Source organism: Neofelis nebulosa, chromosome 3 (assembly GCF_028018385.1).
Source record: "Neofelis nebulosa isolate mNeoNeb1 chromosome 3, mNeoNeb1.pri, whole genome shotgun sequence".
Taxonomy (NCBI): domain Eukaryota; kingdom Metazoa; phylum Chordata; class Mammalia; order Carnivora; family Felidae; genus Neofelis; species Neofelis nebulosa.
In genome coordinates this window covers 145348116-145368083 of record NC_080784.1, presented here as the reverse complement: position 1 = coordinate 145368083, position 19968 = coordinate 145348116, and the positions used below count along the sequence as shown (strand labels likewise).

The 19968-nt window shown below is 35.3% G+C and overlaps 1 protein-coding gene across 2 annotated transcripts in view; it reads right to left on the bottom strand.

Moving 5' to 3' along the window:
* Positions 1-363: 363 nt before the first annotated feature.
* The window catches only part of NUP54 (nucleoporin 54), a 30859-nt gene continuing 11254 nt past the window's right edge, over positions 364-19968 (bottom strand). For both annotated transcript variants that reach the window (XM_058722229.1, XM_058722231.1), the window contains 9 exons: positions 18152-18378; positions 16204-16391; positions 15259-15455; positions 13577-13631; positions 13048-13141; positions 7518-7625; positions 3454-3573; positions 3063-3173; positions 364-990 (listed from right to left, as the gene is read on the bottom strand). In XM_058722229.1, coding sequence (XP_058578212.1) covers positions 862-990; positions 3063-3173; positions 3454-3573; positions 7518-7625; positions 13048-13141; positions 13577-13631; positions 15259-15455; positions 16204-16391; positions 18152-18378 — 1229 coding nt within the window. In that variant the 3' untranslated portion in view covers positions 364-861. The remainder of the gene's footprint in view (positions 991-3062; positions 3174-3453; positions 3574-7517; positions 7626-13047; positions 13142-13576; positions 13632-15258; positions 15456-16203; positions 16392-18151; positions 18379-19968) is intronic.

Below are 19968 nucleotides of genomic sequence, written 5' to 3'. Positions count from 1 at the left end.
AAGTTTTACTTGCCATAACCTAGTCAAACTAGGTCAGCATTGATACATTTTCCAGGAGGGAAAAATCAAACTCAAGACTAGAATTCTTAAATTGCGGTTATGATTTAATACTTGTGAGGAGAGCCAAATAAAGCATCAGACAGAATTATATAAAAGTAATTACAATCAAGAATTTATTTGTTTTCATCATTTTTTTAAGAAATAAAAAGATCTAAAAAGCAAAAAAAGTTGCAAAAATGATAAAATGTAATTCTGTTATATCCTAATTGCTTAAGTGTGTTCTGTAAATTCCAAATAAGTAAAATAATATAAAAATATATTTTCAAATCTTTATAGGATGAAAAGATAACCACAATCATTAAATACTCTTGGATTTCCTTTACTCCTCCCACAGATGAATTCACAAATATATAAAAACTGACGTACATTTACATTCTGAAGTACAAAGCTCCAACAGCCAAATAGTTACACAGTTTATTTTGTTATGTGCAAAGTAGGTATTTCATATTTACTTGCTATGGAAAGCAGAGTACAGGCTCAATGGAGAATAATCATTAAACACTGATTAGTTTTAAGAATAATGCTGTTGTCCAAATGTACAGCGGCACATACTTTTCGTAATTATGTACTTCTCTTTTACAGTAACAGCTTTCAGGTATGAATCTTTCAAAGGCTATCTTTGAACAGCTGTGAAGTGGATGTTATTTCAGATCTGATGAAAATAATTTGACAGTAGCCTCCTCAAAAGCCAGGAGAGGATTTTCTTTTTCTCCCCTCCATGTGGTCAGTTTCATTCTTAAGGAAGGCCTGATGTTGCAAGAAGATACATTTCACAAACCCTTAACATAAGTTTGTGAATTGTCAACTAAAGACACCACCTCTGATGTGGATGGTTTCATTCAATCCATGTTCTACCAACTTTATATCTTCTAGGTCATCTTTTATGATGCTAATCAAATGGCTAAGGCCTTCCTGTTGTTGTTTCAAATGCTAGAAGGAATTAAAATATATATTAATGTATTAAGCCATTAAACTGCACACTATGCACAGGAAAAAGGACTTTTTCACTATTTTACTAGCAATACAGCACTTGGTAGCTGCTCTAAATAGAGTGGACATGCATATTAAAACATTTCATACTACAGCTTGTGCTAACACATTTCTATGACCTATAGTAAACAAAACCAAAAAAAATGAACAGTATTTTCCATAGAAATTGTACAGAAGATTTAGATTTTTAAAATATAATGCAAGAAGGTATTCAGATATGGAGGACTAGCAAAATAATTCTGAAAACTAAAAGTTTTCATGTTTTGAAGTACCAAGTATATAATGATAACAGAACTACAATTGCTAACATTTTAAAGCATCCAAGTGTTAAAGCAGTTTTCAGAGCTTCATGGGTAGTAACAAAATTTTTTTAAGCACTCTTTGGGGATGCATTACAGCATCTCTACAGATAGAAAAATTGAGATGCAGGTAGGAAACCCGCTCAAGGTCCTAAACTAGGTGATGAGCTGTGATCCAGTCCCAAAACAAGTGTTCATGTTATTCTAAACTTTATTGCATAATCACTCTATCAATATACTGGAATCTTTCTCAGCTAGTGTTTTGTAGTTATTTACAATGGAATATAGTCAAGTGGATGTATATGTCCCAAGAACCTAGGAGCCAAACTGGATTTTAGTTGTATAATATAGCAATATCCCTTCTAAAGCACATAATAAAACTGGATTTGTAGGTGACAATTATAACCATCTAAAAATGCCCCAGGCCATGACAACAGCCCTAAGATGTTCCTCAAAATTTACCATTTTAATACCTTTAGATACAGTCACTGGTTAGACAGCTTTCATTAAATCAATCTGTATTTATACTGAGGAAAATAAACTAGAGCAGTACTTTCCAAACTTTTCACACCAGATGAGCTAAAAGTAGTTGGAGGGGTTCTGGCCACCCCAACCTCCACCTGGGTCCCCTGAGGGCTGAGGAGATCAATGATTGGTACATATTTACAATTTATATGTGACATACAGGTTGGGCATAGAGGACAGAGCAGTTACTTCTCAAATTGTACATACAAATCACTCTGATCTTAATAAAATGTACATTAAGTAGGTTTGGAGTAAGGACTGAAATTATGCATTTGTAATGACCTCTCGTGTGTTGCTGTTGCCACCTACAAATTGAGTAGCAGGGTGTAGGGAACTGTGGTGCCTCCACTAACTGAATTCATCTTTTATTATAAAATATACAAAACACAAAAATACCCATCTTAACCCTTTTTAAAAACACACAGTTCAGTAACATTAGTATATTCACATTATGCAAAATCACTACAATCTGTATTTTTAGAACTTTTTCATCTTCCCCAAATCTGTACCCATTAAATATTAATTCCCCATTCTCCCTCCCCTCAGGCTCCTGGCAACGACCATTCTATGAGCTGAATTACACTGTATAAGTGTACTATATAATTATACTATATCCTTTTAAACTGGCTTATTTCACTTGGCGTAACATTTTCAAGACTCATCTGTGTTGTAGTGAGTGTTAGTTTCCTTCATTTTTAAGGCTGAATAATACTCCACGATGTGTGTGTGTGTGTGTGTGTGTGTGTGTGTATGTGTATATATACACATATATATGTGTGTATATATACACACACACACACATATATATATATGTACATACATACGTACATACACACTGTATTTAGTTTATCCATTCATCTGTCTTTGAATACTTGAGTTGCTTCGACATCTTGGCTATTGTGAATGCTGCTGCTAAGAACGTATGTGCGTCCCTGCTTTCAATTCTTTTAGGTAAATATCCAGAAGTAGAACTGCTAGATCATGTATCAGCTAGATGTTTAATTTTTTGAGGAACTGTTTCCACAGCACTTGCACCATTTTACATCACCACCAGAAATACACAAAAGTTGTTTTCTTCACAGTCTTGTCAATACTTGTTATTTACTGTTCTTTTGGGTAATAGCAAGCCTAACAGATGTGAAGTGAATTCTCCTTTTAAAATGTGCACCCTAGCCCTAGTGCACTTACCTGCTTGATTTCTCGTAACAGATCTGCATCTATGTAATATCTTTCCTCAGATTTGACTGCTCCAAAATGATTCTGCATCCTGATTTGGGACATCAGTTCATTTAGTCGGCCCTAAAAATAAGACCGAGTCAAATTACAACTGCTAATGACAGCAACCACTTCTAAAAGAGAATTTTTTCTTTTAAAAGGATGGGTACTACTCTTATAAAGTTGTGTAATTCTCCCTCTGTACATTATGTGAAACATTAACGTAAGCCAAAACCACATCATTAAGAATCTACTTTAAAAAAGAAGTTTTGATTAAAGAGAACAAAATACTTAATAAAAGTATACATAATTCCTCTTTTTGAAGACTGACAAATTCTAGCTCTATGGTCCTATAAATGCCTACCTTAAACTGGGTAGGTGCATTCAGTTCACACTGAATTGTATCTAGCTGAACTCGCAACTGCTCTTCATCAGCTTGAATGGCATACCCACTCTTCCTCTGAATTTCCTGTTTGATTAGGACCTATATAAAGAAAATCCACCAACAATACCAACAGAATCATGAGTCTCTTTTTAGTTATGCAAGTAATTTCCTTACAGTTATTTGTTGAAAGAAACCAGCTGAATACACTTACAGTAGGAATCTTAACAGTTTGAGAGTTGGATTAGGTTTGTCCATTTTTATTAGGTAATCTACATTAGAATATTGACATGCCTCTAATTTGTTTTTAATGACTGCATAATTTGTCATGCATTAATAACCAATAATTTATTCAGTTATTCCTCCTATTGAGGGGTATATATTCTGTTTCTAGTAATAAACTTTTATAGAGAGATACTGATCTAGACCCCCAAGAATGAGACCGCTGGGTTTAAAAGCACGTGTTTTCAGTCTAACAGAAGCTGCTAGATTGTTTTACAATTTAAATTCATAAACCACATGAGAGTACCCTTTTCCCCACAATGCTATCAGCAAGAAGTTATTTAAGTTTTCTCCAAACTGACGAGTGTGAATGGAGCTCACATTTCTTCTCTAATCTGTACTTCCCTGAAAAGTTAAAGGAGCATCCTTTAATAGTCAAAAACTACTTTGCATTTGCTCTTCTATGAAATGCCTTTACACATTTTTTGCCCATACTGTGAGTTTTTTGGTAAAAAAACAATCTCTTTGTATAGTACGAATAATCACCATTTGCAAATTCAATTTTCTTTTTCTGGTTATCTGTCACATGACTTGACAAATAGCTTCTGATATCTTTTGCTGTGCAAAATTCTAATTAGCCAATTTTATTTTATAGTTTCTGGCTTTCTGGCCAAAAATCTCTCCAATGTCTACAGTCAAGCATGTAGCTTCATAAATCTTTTAGTTAAATCTTTAATCCACCTATTTTTGTCTATGGTATGATACAGAGGTCCAGTTTCTTTTTTTCCCAGACAGCCAGTTACTCTAGCATTATTTATTAAATAAACCAACTGAATTGAGATACCACCTTCATCAAATGAAGCATGAAGATGTAGTTGGCATCTATTTCTGGATTCTCTATTCTGTTTATCTTTACTGTCCAATCTTATGCCAGTCCCACACTGATTTGTCACAGAACCTTTAAGATAGGTTCTAAAGTCTTGCAAGTCCCCTTCACTATTTCCTTTTTGTTCCCCCAAAAGCTGTTCTGAAAACACTTATCCTTCTTGAGGAACTGAAAGATTTCTTGATCAAGTCTTTAAAAGTTGGAAATTATTTTCAAACTTTATAAAGTGGATAGTGAATCTTCTCATCTAAATATGGTTTATACGTCATTTTGTAAAGACGAATTCAGATTTTGTACTTCCCTCATAAATTTATTCCTAAGTATCTTACAATTTTTACATCACAATAATATTTTCCTGTTTTCACTAATGGTATGCTGGTTTGGGTACATTTATCTTGTATCTAGCCATTTTAACCACATTCTCTGGTTTTCTCGTAAGAGTTTTCTAGATATTACAATCATGCCATCAGCAAAAAGACAATTTAATCTTGTCCAATGTTTATATTAGTTACCTAATTACCTTGTTATATTTATGAAAACCTCCAAGATAATGGATATTACTTTTTCTGGTGGTGGGGGGGATTACTTTCTGAATGGGATTTTAATGCTTTGCTTCTTTGAATATTTGCTGTTCATTTTGGTAACAGTCTCTATATTTTTCCTTTATGATAGATTTCCTGTTATAAAACCAACCCTGCATTCCTGAAATAAACCTTACTTCATCACAGTATATTCCTTTAGGATTTGATAAATAGTTGGATCCTTTATGCATTTACGTTGCTTTTGGTCACATTTATTGAGGTGTAGTCCACATGTAAGAAAATCACCCATTTTAGGTGCTCAGTTACTATGAATTTTGACAAAATCCTGTTACCATCACCACAATCAAGGTACAGAACGTTTCCATCTACTCCTTGTTGTCACTGCTCTCCCTTTATTACCTGCCCCTGGCAACTACTGACCTGTTACCAGTCTCTCGTTTTGCTTTTTGCATAACATCATATAAATGGAATCATGCCTTTTGTAGCCTTGAAATCTGGCTTCTTTCACTTAGCATAATCTGCATCTCTATTTATTAGAAATGTACATGAATAGATTTTATTTGGGGGTACCAGAAGCAGAGATGTAAAGTAGCACAGCTGCTCTGGAAAAGTTTTCAGCAATTCTTCCAAAAGTTAAACAGAGTTACCATACGACCAAGCAATTCCAATCCTAGATTTAGGTACCCAAGAAAAATGAAAACACACGTCCACGCAAATATTTGTACACAAATGTTAATAGCAACATATGTTAATAACCAAACGGGGGAGACAACCAAAATGTTAATGAATTGATGAATATTGGTATTTTCATGTAATGGAGTATTATTCAGCAATAAAAAGGAAGTAATACTACATGCTACAACACAGATGAACCTTAAAAACACTACGCTACATGAAAGAAGCCAGTCACAAAAGACTACATCTCTTGATGCCATTTATCTGAAGTGTCCAGGATAGGCACATCCACAGAGACAGAAAGTGGTTGCTTGGATAGGGTTTTGGGATGAAATGGGGAGTGACTGCTAATAGGAATGAAGTTTTGTTTTAGGGTGAGGAAAATGTCATAAAATTAACTGTGGCAATGTTGCACAGACTAAATATACTAAAAACCACTAACTATATACACTTTAAATAAATGAACTATATACACTGAAATGTATGGTGGGTGAATTTTATCTCAAAGTGATTTTAAATGGGGAAATGGTCTATAGATTTTTCCTTTTGTCTAAAGGAATTAGCTCTTTAGTGGTTAGACAAAGTTAAGCAGTTAAACATCTGGCCTTGGTATTTTTCCATGGTTGATCTTTAAGAAGTTTCTCATTTATATATTTGTCCATTTAAGATTTTTGCACCTATGTAGATGATTTTTTAGCAAAATTGAAATCACCAAAATTAATGTTTTCTCTAGCTCCCAAATGTGTTGTCCTGAATTGCATGCAGTATTTTCTCATTCTGTTCTGTTGTCTGTAGTAATGTTTCCTTTCTCCTTTTCCTCATGAGATGTTTAGCCATTTCAAAGATCTTTTCAAAGAAACAGCTTTCGATTTATTCTCTGTACTATGATTAATTTTATTTCACTTATTTCATATCTGTATTTCTCTCTCACTGGCTTCTCTTGAGAGTCTTTCTAACTTCTTAAGATAAGTACCAGTTCCTTATTCTTTGCGTTTGTATTTTAAGGATGATAACTAAGTGTCCGACTTCAGCTCAGGCTCAGGTCATAATCTCGCAGTTCATGGGTGCAAGCCCCACGTCAGGCTGTGTGCCGACAGCTCAGAGCCTGGAACCTGTTTCTGATTCTGTGTCTCCCTCTCTCTCTGCCCTTCCCCCACTCATGCTCAGTCTCCATCTCTCTCAAAAAGTGGATAAACATTTAAAAAAAATTTTTTAAGTGAAAGCTTAAATGCTACAAATTTTATTCTGCATACAGCTCTTGATATATTCAATTGATTCTGGTACCTAATGTTTCTGTTTTCATGATAGTTTAAAATTTCAGTTTTTGTTGCTATTCATGCTTTTACTCCCTCTTGTTAATTTTGAAGTTCCACTGTTGTTTTTTCATCTGGCCGTTTCATTAATAGTTATACTCCCTTTTCTAGCACTGAAAATCAAATATTTTTCTTTTACTTTTATGAGAACTAGATACATGCTTTCTGTGCTCCGAGATGATTTACTTCTTCACTGCTTCTACCCTCTCAATAAGATGTGAATTTTAGAATACATTTATTTTCTTCACCCACTCCTATGAGACCTCTCATCTGACTTCTAGATTTTACTGAGAAAGTTTGGTACTTACAGTTTCAAATTACTATTCCTTCCTTTCAGTGTGTTTTTCTCTATCTGGCACTATCACACATATAATCTTACAGATGTTCAAAAAAATTCCAAATTACTACCTGTAAAGTTCTATGGGAAAGGTCCATGAGTTTCCTCTTGTATTGTGCAATTTTGGCCATAGTTGTGGTTTGATTCTTCTGTAATTCGCTAATATCTTCAGATATGATCTGTTTTTCAAAAGAAAGTTTTGAAGGTGAGTATAAACATCACAAATATTTATCAGGTTTATATGAAAAATTTGATTCTAAGAGGAGACGGAGATTCATCTTTCAAAATATAAACACCTCTACATCTGTCTTTATAGTTCTTCCTGTCTATGCACCCATAAAATTAAAAAGTACCATTCAAAGGCTTCTTAAGAGCTCCAGGAAATTTAGTGATAAGGCAAAGTGTATAGAAAAATAAGTGTATACTTGAAAAATATTGAGGTATAGGACCAACAACCAGGCCCTGAATGGAAAAAGTATCTATGAAGTCACATCCAGGAGTGGCCTTAACAGACAATCTGAAAAGTACAGTATAGTCCAGTATTAAGTGCTGAATATTTTAGACAGAGTGATCAAAGTGGAGGGGAAAGGAAGAATATTTATTATACAACCTAATACATTTTTATGCCTTGGCATCATGGATTTGCTCTTTGGCCTGAAATCGTTACTGTTCTGCCTTAACAGAAGTCTTAACCTTACAGAGTTAAAAACTCATTTCATTAAAGCTACCCAACCTGAATCCCATAACCGTTCCTATCATAATCATTCTGTGGCACTGCCTTGAGATGTTATAAGAAAAGAGGGTAAGAAGAAGATTGTGCAAGACATTTAGTCCACTGCCTTTTAAGGGAACTTTCCAGTGACAGGTCATGCTGAAGGAACAAAATTAGGTGGCCATGTTTTACATTACATAACCTAGGCACTTTCTCCACCCCAGTTTTTTTTTTTTTAATTTTTTTTTTTTTTCAACATTTTTTATTTATTTTTGGGACAGAGAGAGAGCATGAACGGGGGAGGGGCAGAGAGAGAGGGAGACACAGAATCGGAAACAGGCTCCAGGCTCCGAGCCATCAGCCCAGAGCCTGACGCGGGGCTCGAACTCACGGACCGCGAGATCGTGACCTGGCTGAAGTCGGACGCTTAACCGACTGCGCCACCCAGGCGCCCCACTCCACCCCAGTTTTAAAAAGTTGACAGGCTTCCAGACGCAAGAATAATATAGTGGTCTTCTCAACCAACAATAACTAAGAAAAGTAGAAATGGTTGCCATTTAGTATTTATTCACAAACACGAAAACAATCTAAGGAGTTAACCCAAGAAAGAAGGCACAGGGTTTTTAAAATTATTAGTTCTTCATTTAAAGTTTATTTATTTTGAGAGAGACCGAATTCCAAGCAGGTTCCATGCTGTCAGTGCAGAACCTGGTGTGGGGCTTGAAAGCATGAACTGTGAGATCATGGCCTGAGCCAAGATTAAGAGTTGAAGCTTAACTGAGTAAGCCACCCAGGTGCCCCAGAAGGCACAAGGTTTTTAAAGAAAATATTTAAGGGGCACCTGGGTGGCTCAGTCACTTAAGCATCTGACTCTATTTTGGCTCAGGTCATTATCTCAGAGTTGTGAGACTGAGCCCTGCATCTGTGCTGGGCATGGCGCCAGCTTAAGATGCTCTCTCTCCCTCTCTGTTCCTTCCCCCCACCTCAAGAAAAAAGTTTTTTAAACTGTTTCAAAAGACTACCTCAATGAGTAAAGACCTCAGTGAGTAAAAGAACATAGTGTGTTCATAATGGAATAATTTATTAAGATTCAGTTCTCTACAAATATGTTTAATGCAGTTCCAACTAAAATTCTAGCATTTTGACAAATAGATTCTGAGACTGTTACAGAACAGTAAAGATCCATAAAGATGAAACAACTCTGAAAAGAACAAAGATCAGAGATTCACTCTACCACACATTGAGATACACTACAAAGCCACAACGTAAAAAAAAAGAAAAAGGTAAAACTGACTTAAGAACAGAATAGATAACATATACATATATGGGAATTTGGTTGGATAAATTTGCTTTGATAAATCACTGGGTAAAATAACACTGGGTATTATTTATGGATGACATCGGCAAACTTGACCCACTAGAGAAAAATAAAGTTGGGTTCATACCACTTATTGTACAAAGTCAAACTCCATGAAGACAGAAGACCCCAATGTGGAAGGTTAAACTCTAAATAAAATGTCAGAAAAATAATGTAGGAGACTCTCAGACCTTGGATTGAAGAATGACTTCTTGAGCAAAATCCCAAGAAGAAAAACAAGGCAAGAAACTAGTGGGTATTGTTATGTTAAAATTAAGGATTTCTGTTCAACTGAGGACACCAAAAAGCAGAGTTGGCAGAGAGGTGAGAAAGTAGGAGACATCTGTACCATTTAAATCAGACTAGGGATTAAAATCTAGAGTAAACAGTGAACTTCTGAAATTCAGTAAAGAAAAGATAAATCCAACATAAAAACTAGGAAAAGATAGGAATAACTTTTTCTAAATGCTTATTTTTATGAGAGGGAGAGTGCACAAGCCAGGGAGGGGCAGAGGGAGACAGAGAATGTGAAGCAGGCTCCAGGCTCCAGGCTGTCAGCACAGAGCCCGATGTAGGGCTCGAACTCATGAAGTATGAGATCATAACCTGATCTGAAGTCAGATGCTTAACCTACTGAACCACCCAGGCGTCCCCCAACAATGTTTTTTAAAGTAGGCTCCACACCCGGTGTGGAGCCCAACGTGGGGCTTGAATTCACGACCCTCATAATCAAGATCTGAGCTGAGATCAAGAGTCGGAAGCCTAACTGACTGAGCCCCCTAGGTACCCCAAGATAGGAAAAATTTTGATTCTGGACAAGATGGACTTTAGTATATGCCACTCTTATCTCACCTACTGAATACAGCTATAAAACTTAGACTGCACGGGCAACTATTTGAAAAATAAATAGTGGCAGGAGGATTGGGGAAGGAGACATGAACTGAAGTACCACTGAACTGGTGGGTGAGGTTACCATTTCCCCCAGTTCTGGCACACCCCACAGGTTTCAACAAAGCCCAAAACTGACAAGTGAGCATAATGCTGACAACTCCAAGAAAAGCCTTTTAGTTCCGATGGAGGAGACACACTGTAATATCTAGAGGTTTGCTCAGCTCCAGTACTACAACAGTAGCCCTCATCCACACAACCCCCATGCCTAACACCATGGATGGTACCAGATCCTATATATAGGATGTTTCTTCCTATACATGCACATATTTGATAAAGCTTAATTTATAAATTAGGCACAGTAAGAAATTAACAATAAAATGGAACAATTATAACAATCTACTGGAATAAGTTACATGAATGTGGTCTCTCAAAATATTGTTCTGCACTACTGTTCTTATGATGTGAGATGATAAAATGCCTACTTGATGAGATGAAGTGAAGTGAATGACACAGGCATTGTGACACAGCATTAGGCTACTACTGACCCGATGATTCATCAGGATGATCATCTGCTTCCAGATGGCAGTTAAGGGGGGAACCACTGTATTGATTTGGGCCAGATAACTGTCGCAGAGGCACTGTTCTGTACACAGTAGGATGTTTATCAGCACCCTCGCCTCATCTCAGTAGATGCCTATAGCACTCACCCAGTTCTAACAACCAAAGAAGTCTCCAGACATTGCCAAATGTGCCCCGGGGGATAAAGCACCAACACATTACCACCACCTTCCATCCACTGAGAAAGGCCCAAGAGCAATCACTTAAAGAATTGAAAGGAGCAAAGGACAAAACCCACAATTCTAGCTGGAGACTTCAACCCTCACAACAGAACTACTAAACAGAAAAATCAATATAGTAGAACTGAAGAATTAACCAACTGGATCTCACTGACACTAACAGAAAACTTCACCCAGAACAGCAGAATGCACACTCTATTCAAAGGCATGTGGGTTAAACACCTTAAAAAAATTCAAATCATACAAAGTTCTCTGACAATAATAGAACTAGACTAGAAATCAATGAGAGTAAAAGGAAAATTTCCAAAGATGTGGAAATGAAACATACTTCTAAAATAATCTATTAGTCAAAAAGATCCAACAGTCAAACAGAACTCCCACAAGTGTGGAGTTCTGTTCCACAATTCTAAGTTCTAATTCCACAAATTAGAATATATCTTTAATGCATCGGAGATTAAACTATAACATTATCAAAATTTGCGCGATTGAGGTAAAGCAGTGCTTAAAAGGAAATTAACAGCATTAAAGTGCTATATTAGAAAGGAAAGGTCTCGTTAGAAAAAGAGAAAAACCCAAGGCAAGCAGAATGAAGGAAATGGTTAAAAGCAGAGACTAATGAAATTACTAACAGTACTACAGAAAAAAAAAAATCAACGAAACCAAAAACTTGGTTCCTTACTAAGATCAATAAAATTGACAAACCTCTACCAAGACTGACAAAACTAAAGGCAAGTAATAGCTTCTGTGGTCTTACTTTGAAGAACTTTGGTCAAACCCTATTTGTAGTACTACTGTAACTCATTTGAAAAGTGATGGGAATAAATTCAGTGTGTCCAGCCTAAGATGATGAAGGCGCTGGAAATCATGTCACATGAAAAACGACTTGGGGGCACCTAGGTGGGTCAGTCAGTTAAGCGTCCAACTCTTGGTTTCAATTCAAGTCATGATCTCACGGTTCGGGAGTTCAAGCCCCACATTGGGACTGTCAGTGCACAGCCTGCTTGGGATTCTCTCTCTCTTCCTCTCCCTGCCCCTCCCACTCACTTTGTCTCTCTCTCTCTCTCCTTCTCTCTCAGAATAAACTTAAAAAACAAAACAAAAAACATGCTTGAATTTACATGCCAGAGAAGGGAATACTAAAAAAGAAGAATTGTTCAAAAGAACAATGTTCAAATATCTACAGTGCTATCACAGGAAGCACAGCTATCGCTTACAAAGCAATGCCAGGGAAAAAGGGTATAAATTATACCAAGGCAGATACTAGATCAATGTAAGAAAGAGAATTTTTATCAGAGCTAGCTGACAGTGAAATGGGTTGCTTCATAAAGCAGGAAGCTTTTCACTATTCAGTCTGAATGAATATGTTATCAGGATTTCCACATACGAGAATGTGGAGGTAACCCTCAAGAACCTTTAAGTATTTGATTACTAGGTCTACTTACTAAAACATTAAGTAGATTTAAGCATTCAGTAATTTAAATTTGCTTCATCAATCTACAATTATACTACACCAACATAAAGAATCATAACTGTAGCCTTCATTTTGGTAAGGCCTCATAAATATAATTGCTTAATTAAGAAAGTATGCATTCTCTGGCTCGAAATGGAAATTACAAACTAATAGCAATGCTAACAATTCTAAATTCATTGTTAAAATGTATCAAATAAGATTTACATATTTTGGAGGCTCTATATTAAGTACTTGCACAAAACTGTAATTGTTAACTTACAGTGTACACTATCTTGTTTCCCTGTAAAACAAAACGGTAATGTGCATGGTCAAAAGAAGTGTCTATAATCTCTTTTACTACTCCTAGAAGCAGAGAATGAAGCTAAATGCTTACATCTAATCTGGTCTGATGTTGCTTAGTCATCTGATCTTGAACCTTCAGTCTTCGAAGAAGTTCTTTGAAACCCACCATGGGTACCGGAATTAACCTGAAGAAATCCAACTGGTTAATTTTCATACCTTAAGCCTTTTACTGTTATTACAAAGTATAAGAAATTAGGGTTTTCATAATAACATCCACATAATTTAACAATACATTTCTAGGGTTCAAAGGCAGATCAAGGACTATGAAATCAATCATGTTAAATCACAATGATTTTATTCAACCTCCTTATTTTATTTTACAAATGAAATAAAGTTCGGTCAGAAGTTGTATTTTTAAAAGCAAGTATAATTGGGGGACTGGTACTCAGATTTCAATGTTTACACTACACTACACTGCCTTACCAGTGAACATTCTTTAAAAAGCAATGAAACTGAAATTCAACTCAAAGGTAGGAATTGCAATTAATAGTTGGCATTTGTTGGCTTCCCTAGTAGCAAATATTAGTTTTTATATGAAAACAAGATGAAGATATACTTACTTTTCAGAATCAGGATTATCTACCTTGGCTTGTTCCCAAATAATAGGATCAACACCTACCAAAAAGACAAATTTTTTTTTCTGGAAAAACAAAACAAAACAAAAAACAAAACAAAAACCAAAAACACAAAACCAAAATCAAAAAAATAAAAGCTATTCTCCATTTTCATATTTGTATGGGAAAGGCCTTCCTAAAAGTAAGACAAAAAACTCAAAAGCTGTGATAAAAAATGACTCTCAAATATAACCATTACAAAAATGAAAATTTTTGTAGGATAAAGCTTAAAAAAATATTATAGATTGAAAGAAAATACCTACAACCTATAGGAAAATAGATTACCCTCCAGGATATAGAAAGAGTTCCTATAAATCAGAAAGGAAGACAAAAACATCTAACAGAAAATGGGCAGGGGTGTCCAGGTGGCTCAGTCAGTTGAGCGTACAACTCTTGATTTTAGCTCAGGTCAGGATCGTATGGTTGGTGGGATTGAGCCCCACAGTGGGCTCCAGGCTATGAGTGGGAGCCTGTTTGGGATTCTCTTTCTCCCCCTCTCTCTGCCCATTCCCCACTTGCACACATGCTCACTCTCTCAAAATAAACATAAAAAAAAATGGGTAAAGGACATGAATAGGTAATTCATAAAAGATACAAACATGTGGCTAATAAACATACAAAAAGATGTTTTACTTAGTAAAACATACTTTGTTACTTAGTAATCAATTTTACTTAGCTTTAATTTTACTGTATAAGGGAAATACAAATCAAAGTAAGTATTAAGTTTTTCCAATCAGAGTGGCAAAATTAAAAAGACTGACAACCTCCACTGTAGGCAAAAATAAATCAAAATGAGAAAATACTAGAAAAATTAAAAATGAGAAGAAACACCTTTGTGTTATAATGTGTACAACTTTCTTTGAAGAGCAATTTGTATCTAACAATACATAAAATATACTCAATCTTGACTCAAAAATTTCATTACCAGGGATCTATTCTAAAAAAATACAGATCCACATGTTCTAAGACATATTTACAAGGATGTTAATATCATAAGAAAAGGTGGAAACGACTTAGAAGTGAAGTACGGTACATCCGTGGTATTCCATGTAGATTTTAAAAAGAATATTTTCATGTACTAACATGGAAAGTGCTAAGAAATACTGTAACTGAAAGGCAAGTTGCAGTAAATGTACAGTGCAGAATCCCTTTTTTTTTTTTTTTTTTAGCACTTCCATGTACATACACATGTACAACAAATTATTAATAGTAGCGATTTCTGTGGAAAGGAGACAAAAAGGATCTGTCATATAGGTCATATACTCAATTTAGTTATGCTATCTACAATCTTTTATGGTGAGAACACATATTTTACTTGAATACTCAGAACAACAAATAAGCTAGAAAAAAATAAAAATATTAAAAGTGAATTACCTTTGGGTAGCTTATGGACTATTTTTCTTTAGTTCAACATTTCCCAAAATTTCTAACAAACACATTAACCATGATAAAAAAAAAGCTAAGCGACGATGAATTAGTACAATGAAAACATTCAAAACTATGTCCCAAAATAGCAGACATGATAAACACTGATTTTATTAATAACCAACTACTATCGCCCAAAATAGAGGAAGCATATATGTTTCTAAATCTATCATTTCCTCAACTCTTGTGATTCTAAAACATACCAGCAGGAGGATTCTGTAAAAGTTGTTTGATCTGTGCTGGAGAAAGTTCTGTTCTAGTCATAGAAAGGGTTACACCAAGTTGCTGCAACTGTGTTTTTATATTAGTTTGTTCAAAATGGGCATATAGTGTTGTAGCTGGAACTCTTCTTGAAGTACCATTTGGAGAACGCTCAACAACATAAATGACAACTTCCGTCCTGGGGGAAAAATAATTAAGTTATAAAACAGCACACAACTCATAGCTCCAAATATCACTACAGCATGTGATTTTAGAAAGGTGCTACTTGAATTCAAAGATCGTTGTTTTAGAAGAGAATTAAAATAGCATTTTCTTAAATCTTGGAAAATAAAGAACCCTTACTTCACAAGTTCACCTCTAAATCAACCTAAATGATAAAGTTAAAATGAGACAGACATATATTTGTAAAAGGTTTGCTTAGCTGCAAAGTCCTATATCTTCCAGAATTGAGAAGTACTTTGGAGATTCTGTTGAAGCTTATCTGATCTCAGTTATTATATCTCACTGATAATAATTCTTCTAACCCAAAATATCCTCAAGTAAATGTTTTCGCCACTAAGTATGAAAATTATATAGAAGACAAGGGAAGGGAAGTCAGTCATATTTAGCCATGAATGGACATGAATAGTAATCACACTTTCCAGTAACATCTTTGTGGGCTTTGATTTGCATACAGCCATGATTAATGTTTCTTCCTGTTTCTGAATGGAAAATCTAAGGAATTATTAGCATCCTGTGGGTTAAGAACTCCAAGATTAAGAAAAAAGTTTTTAAACAAATGTTGCTGTCAATACTGAATGGTCACTAGCTGAGAAATAACATTCTGCTCTAAGATTTAATCTGTGTTTTATCAACAAAAACACTGTTGATCACTCTTTCTGGATGCAGGCACATAGAAATAAACAGTACATCTAATGTATACTTACTGATCATCTGGCAGTGTTTTAATACCCTCTACATTTACAGTAAGGGTCTGGTTTCCTCCCAAAACTTTATGCAATGATTCTACCAACTGCTGTTGCTGGCTTCGAATATCTGTTTCTTTTTTGTTGAAAACTAAAACCACTAGCCCATCTTCGTCTTTATTATTGGGCATACAACTATAACCTACTGCCTGTAGAATGACAAAATAAACAATATCAAAAATATGTAGATTTTAAATCAGATGTTTAATATCTTAAATATCTGCCTAAACAAGGAAAACAGCTTAATGTCTGCTAAAGAAGGAAATAATGATTCTTCCCACCACTCTGTGCCCTATAGCATCACACAATTATAAAAAGAAACTATTTTAACCAAAAATAATATAAACTTAAAGTGAAATTTAAATTTCCTCTCCAACAGAGTAACCAAATAGCTTTCTCCTCTGAAAAACTTTGATATTTGTTATCGTTGGGTGTTTCTGAACTCTGATGAAACAATTCTGCATGTAACTGTAAAAGTAACTGCAAAAGTCATGGACCAAGATCTAATTTATTTTACTATATACTTACAGGATCTTAAACTAAGTTTTAGATATATAAAAAAATGACTTACTGAACATAAATACTTCTAAAGTAGAATAACACTGTCAAATTTAAAAATATTATAAGGACTATCTACCTCATTTTATAATTTCATGTAATACAAAACTTTATGAAGCATGTTAGTTTTTAATATAATATTAAATATGATGAACCATGGCTTTCTAAGCACTCTTTTAGATAGAAGTCTTCTCTTTGGTCACCACTTATGTAACTCTAAAAAAATAATTTAAAAATGGGGCTCAGTTGGTTAAGCATCTGACTTCGGCTCAAGTCATGTTCTCGAGGTTCACAGGTTCGTGCCCCACATTAGGGTCTGTGCTGGCAGCTTGGAGCCTGCTTCGGATTCTGTGTCTCCCTATCTGCCCCTCCCTTGCTCATGCTCTGTCTTTCTCTCAAAAATAAAAATAAACACTAAAAAAATTTTTTTTTAATTTAAATTCATTCTACACTAGTTTGCGTTTTACCGTATGTATGTTATATATCAGATTTTAAAAAATGTCCACTGTATAGCTCTCACTAAACAAAAGTATTAAAATTTCAACTATAAACACTCAAAAACTTTTTGTTAAAGTGATGAGATAAAGAGATGTTCTTTAATAAGGTAAGCTAGTCACTTTTTGTTGTTTAACCATGTTCAAAGGGTCTGATCCTCAGCCTTGCAGCTCCAAACAAGGGCTTATGTACATATTGATTAGTGACTGACATAGGCAGCAAAAAAGTGGGTTTGTCTGGTTTTTTGCCAAAGTGGCTGAACTATAAACTGGATTGCAATACATTAATTTGTTATGAAAAATACACCATCAAGTTGACCTAAATACTCTCACTAGCTGATGAAACAGAATCTCTGAGAAGTTAAATTCAAATGAAAAGGTTGTTTGGTAGGCAAGGAATCAAAAAGAAAATAGACTACACTGTTTCAATGGCTTTAGCATCCAGCTGTAATAGTGCCAAGAGAATTATACATGCCAAACAGAACATCTACTTCTGTCTGCTGGTTAGGGTGTACTTTCCTGGACAGTGTTGGATGAATACCACTAAATTCTAATTTTGGGTCTCCCCTTTATAGATGCCAAGCAGACCACTCCCCTTCTGTTAACACTTTTTCCTCAGTTTTAAGTTATATTCTAATCACACCTTCCTTCAGTCATATTCTGGTCACCTTCAATCACATATATGTAAGAAATCACTTCATTTTAATAACTTCTATATTTTTAAAGCAAAAGCATAACTGTACTGTGTTCAAGGAGTGCTAAAAACCAAGCAATTGTTTTCTTGGTATTATTTTAATCCAAACACTACATTCTCTTACACACACTCTTCAAGTAAGGATCAAAAGAAGTACTAATACCTTAAATCGGCAAAAGGGATTTTCTTGTGTGAATTCCACTGGTGGAATGTTGTTGTTGAAATATCCTTTTCCTGTTCCCCAAAAGGCCTGCAGCTGATTCCATTTTGCCAAAATAGCATCCCTCTCATCTCCCAACAGTGTTGGAGCAGAAAGAGCACTTGCAGTATTTATCAGTTGGTTGGACTGGGTAGGAGCTTGTGTAGGCTGACTGAAGAGACCACCTAATGCTAAAAGTGTACCCCATAATTAGTATTTCAAGAAAAAAAATCAATTCAGAACCTAGATATGGTAGGCAGAATAATACCCCCCCACAACCTCCCCCACTCCCACAACGTCCACATCCTAATCCTCAGAACCTATGTTACCTTACACAGCAAAAGAAACTTTGCAGATGTGATTAAATTTAGAGACTGAGTTGAGACTATCCCAGATTATCAGAGTGGGCTCAACACAATCATGAAGGTTCTAAAGAGGGAAGTGTGAGGTCAGAGTCAAAGTGAGGTCTGAAGATGGAGGAAGGGACTATAAGCCAAGAAATGGAGAGAAAGACTAGAAGCTGGACAAGGCAAGGGGATGGATACTCTCCTGGAGCCTGAAGAAGTAACACAGGGTTTATGTACATAAGTTGCCTTACCACCACCTTGATTTTAGGCCAATGAAACCCATTTCTCAATCTCTGATCTCTAGAACTGTAGCTAATAAATCTGTGTTGTTTTAAGCCACTAAGTCTGTGATACTTTGTTACGGCAACATTAGGAAACTAATATACTAGGACAATCCTTACAATGTTAACTTGCTTTTCTAATGATTATCTTCTTCATACAAGTAATTCCATTACCAGTATACAAGGTGGATCCATATTAGACCCACACCAAAAAAAAAAAAAAAAAAGAAAGAATGCATACGGATATGAAATGGAAAAGTAAAGTTTGTGAAGTTGTGGAATTGTTTTTTAAACCTTTATTGCTATTAAATGTGTATAATAAACACAAATTGGAGGAAACAAGCAGCAAGAATCATTATATCAGTGTTTTATCAGTATCAACTTAATCACTTTTCCTTCTCTCATAACAAAGAAATATATAACAAAAAGAACAAATGAACTAATCATCAAGATTCTAAACTAAAAGCTTTAACAGGTCATGGGGCGCCTGGGTGGCTCAGTTGGTTGGTTAACTGTCCGAGTCTTGATCTCAGCTCAGGTCAAGATCTCATGGGTTTGTGAGTTTGAGCTCCATATCAGGCTATGCACTGTCAGTGCGGGGCCTGCTTGGGATTCTCTCTCTCCTGTCTCCTCTGTCACTCCCCTGCTCATGTGCTCTCTCTCAGAATAAATTAAAAAACTTAAAAAAAAAAATTTTTTTTTTAAAGCTTTAGCAGGTTATATAGCTTTGGGTAAGTCACTTAACCTCTCTGGGCTACAATTTCTCCAACAAAATGGGTGAAGTTGTTAGATCAGATCAATATTTCCAAAGTGGGAGACAAATATCCCCAGAACATGAAATTATAGCTATCAGGCAACAGCTGAGTCACTAAATGGACTAATTCACCTAACAATAAAATATCTTTTAATTATCTCATAATACATTTTATTTATTTTTTTTAATCAATCAAGAAGAATTTGAGTGTCTGTAATATGCTCACCACTAGGCACTAGATGTGGCAAAGATTGTTGCTTGCCCTATATTTACTTTTCCTTGTTTTTATTTATTAATTTTTTTTTCAATATATGAAATTTATTGTCAAATTGGTTTCCATACAACACCCAGTGCTCATCCCAAAAGGTGCCCTCCTCAATACCCATCACCCACCCTCCC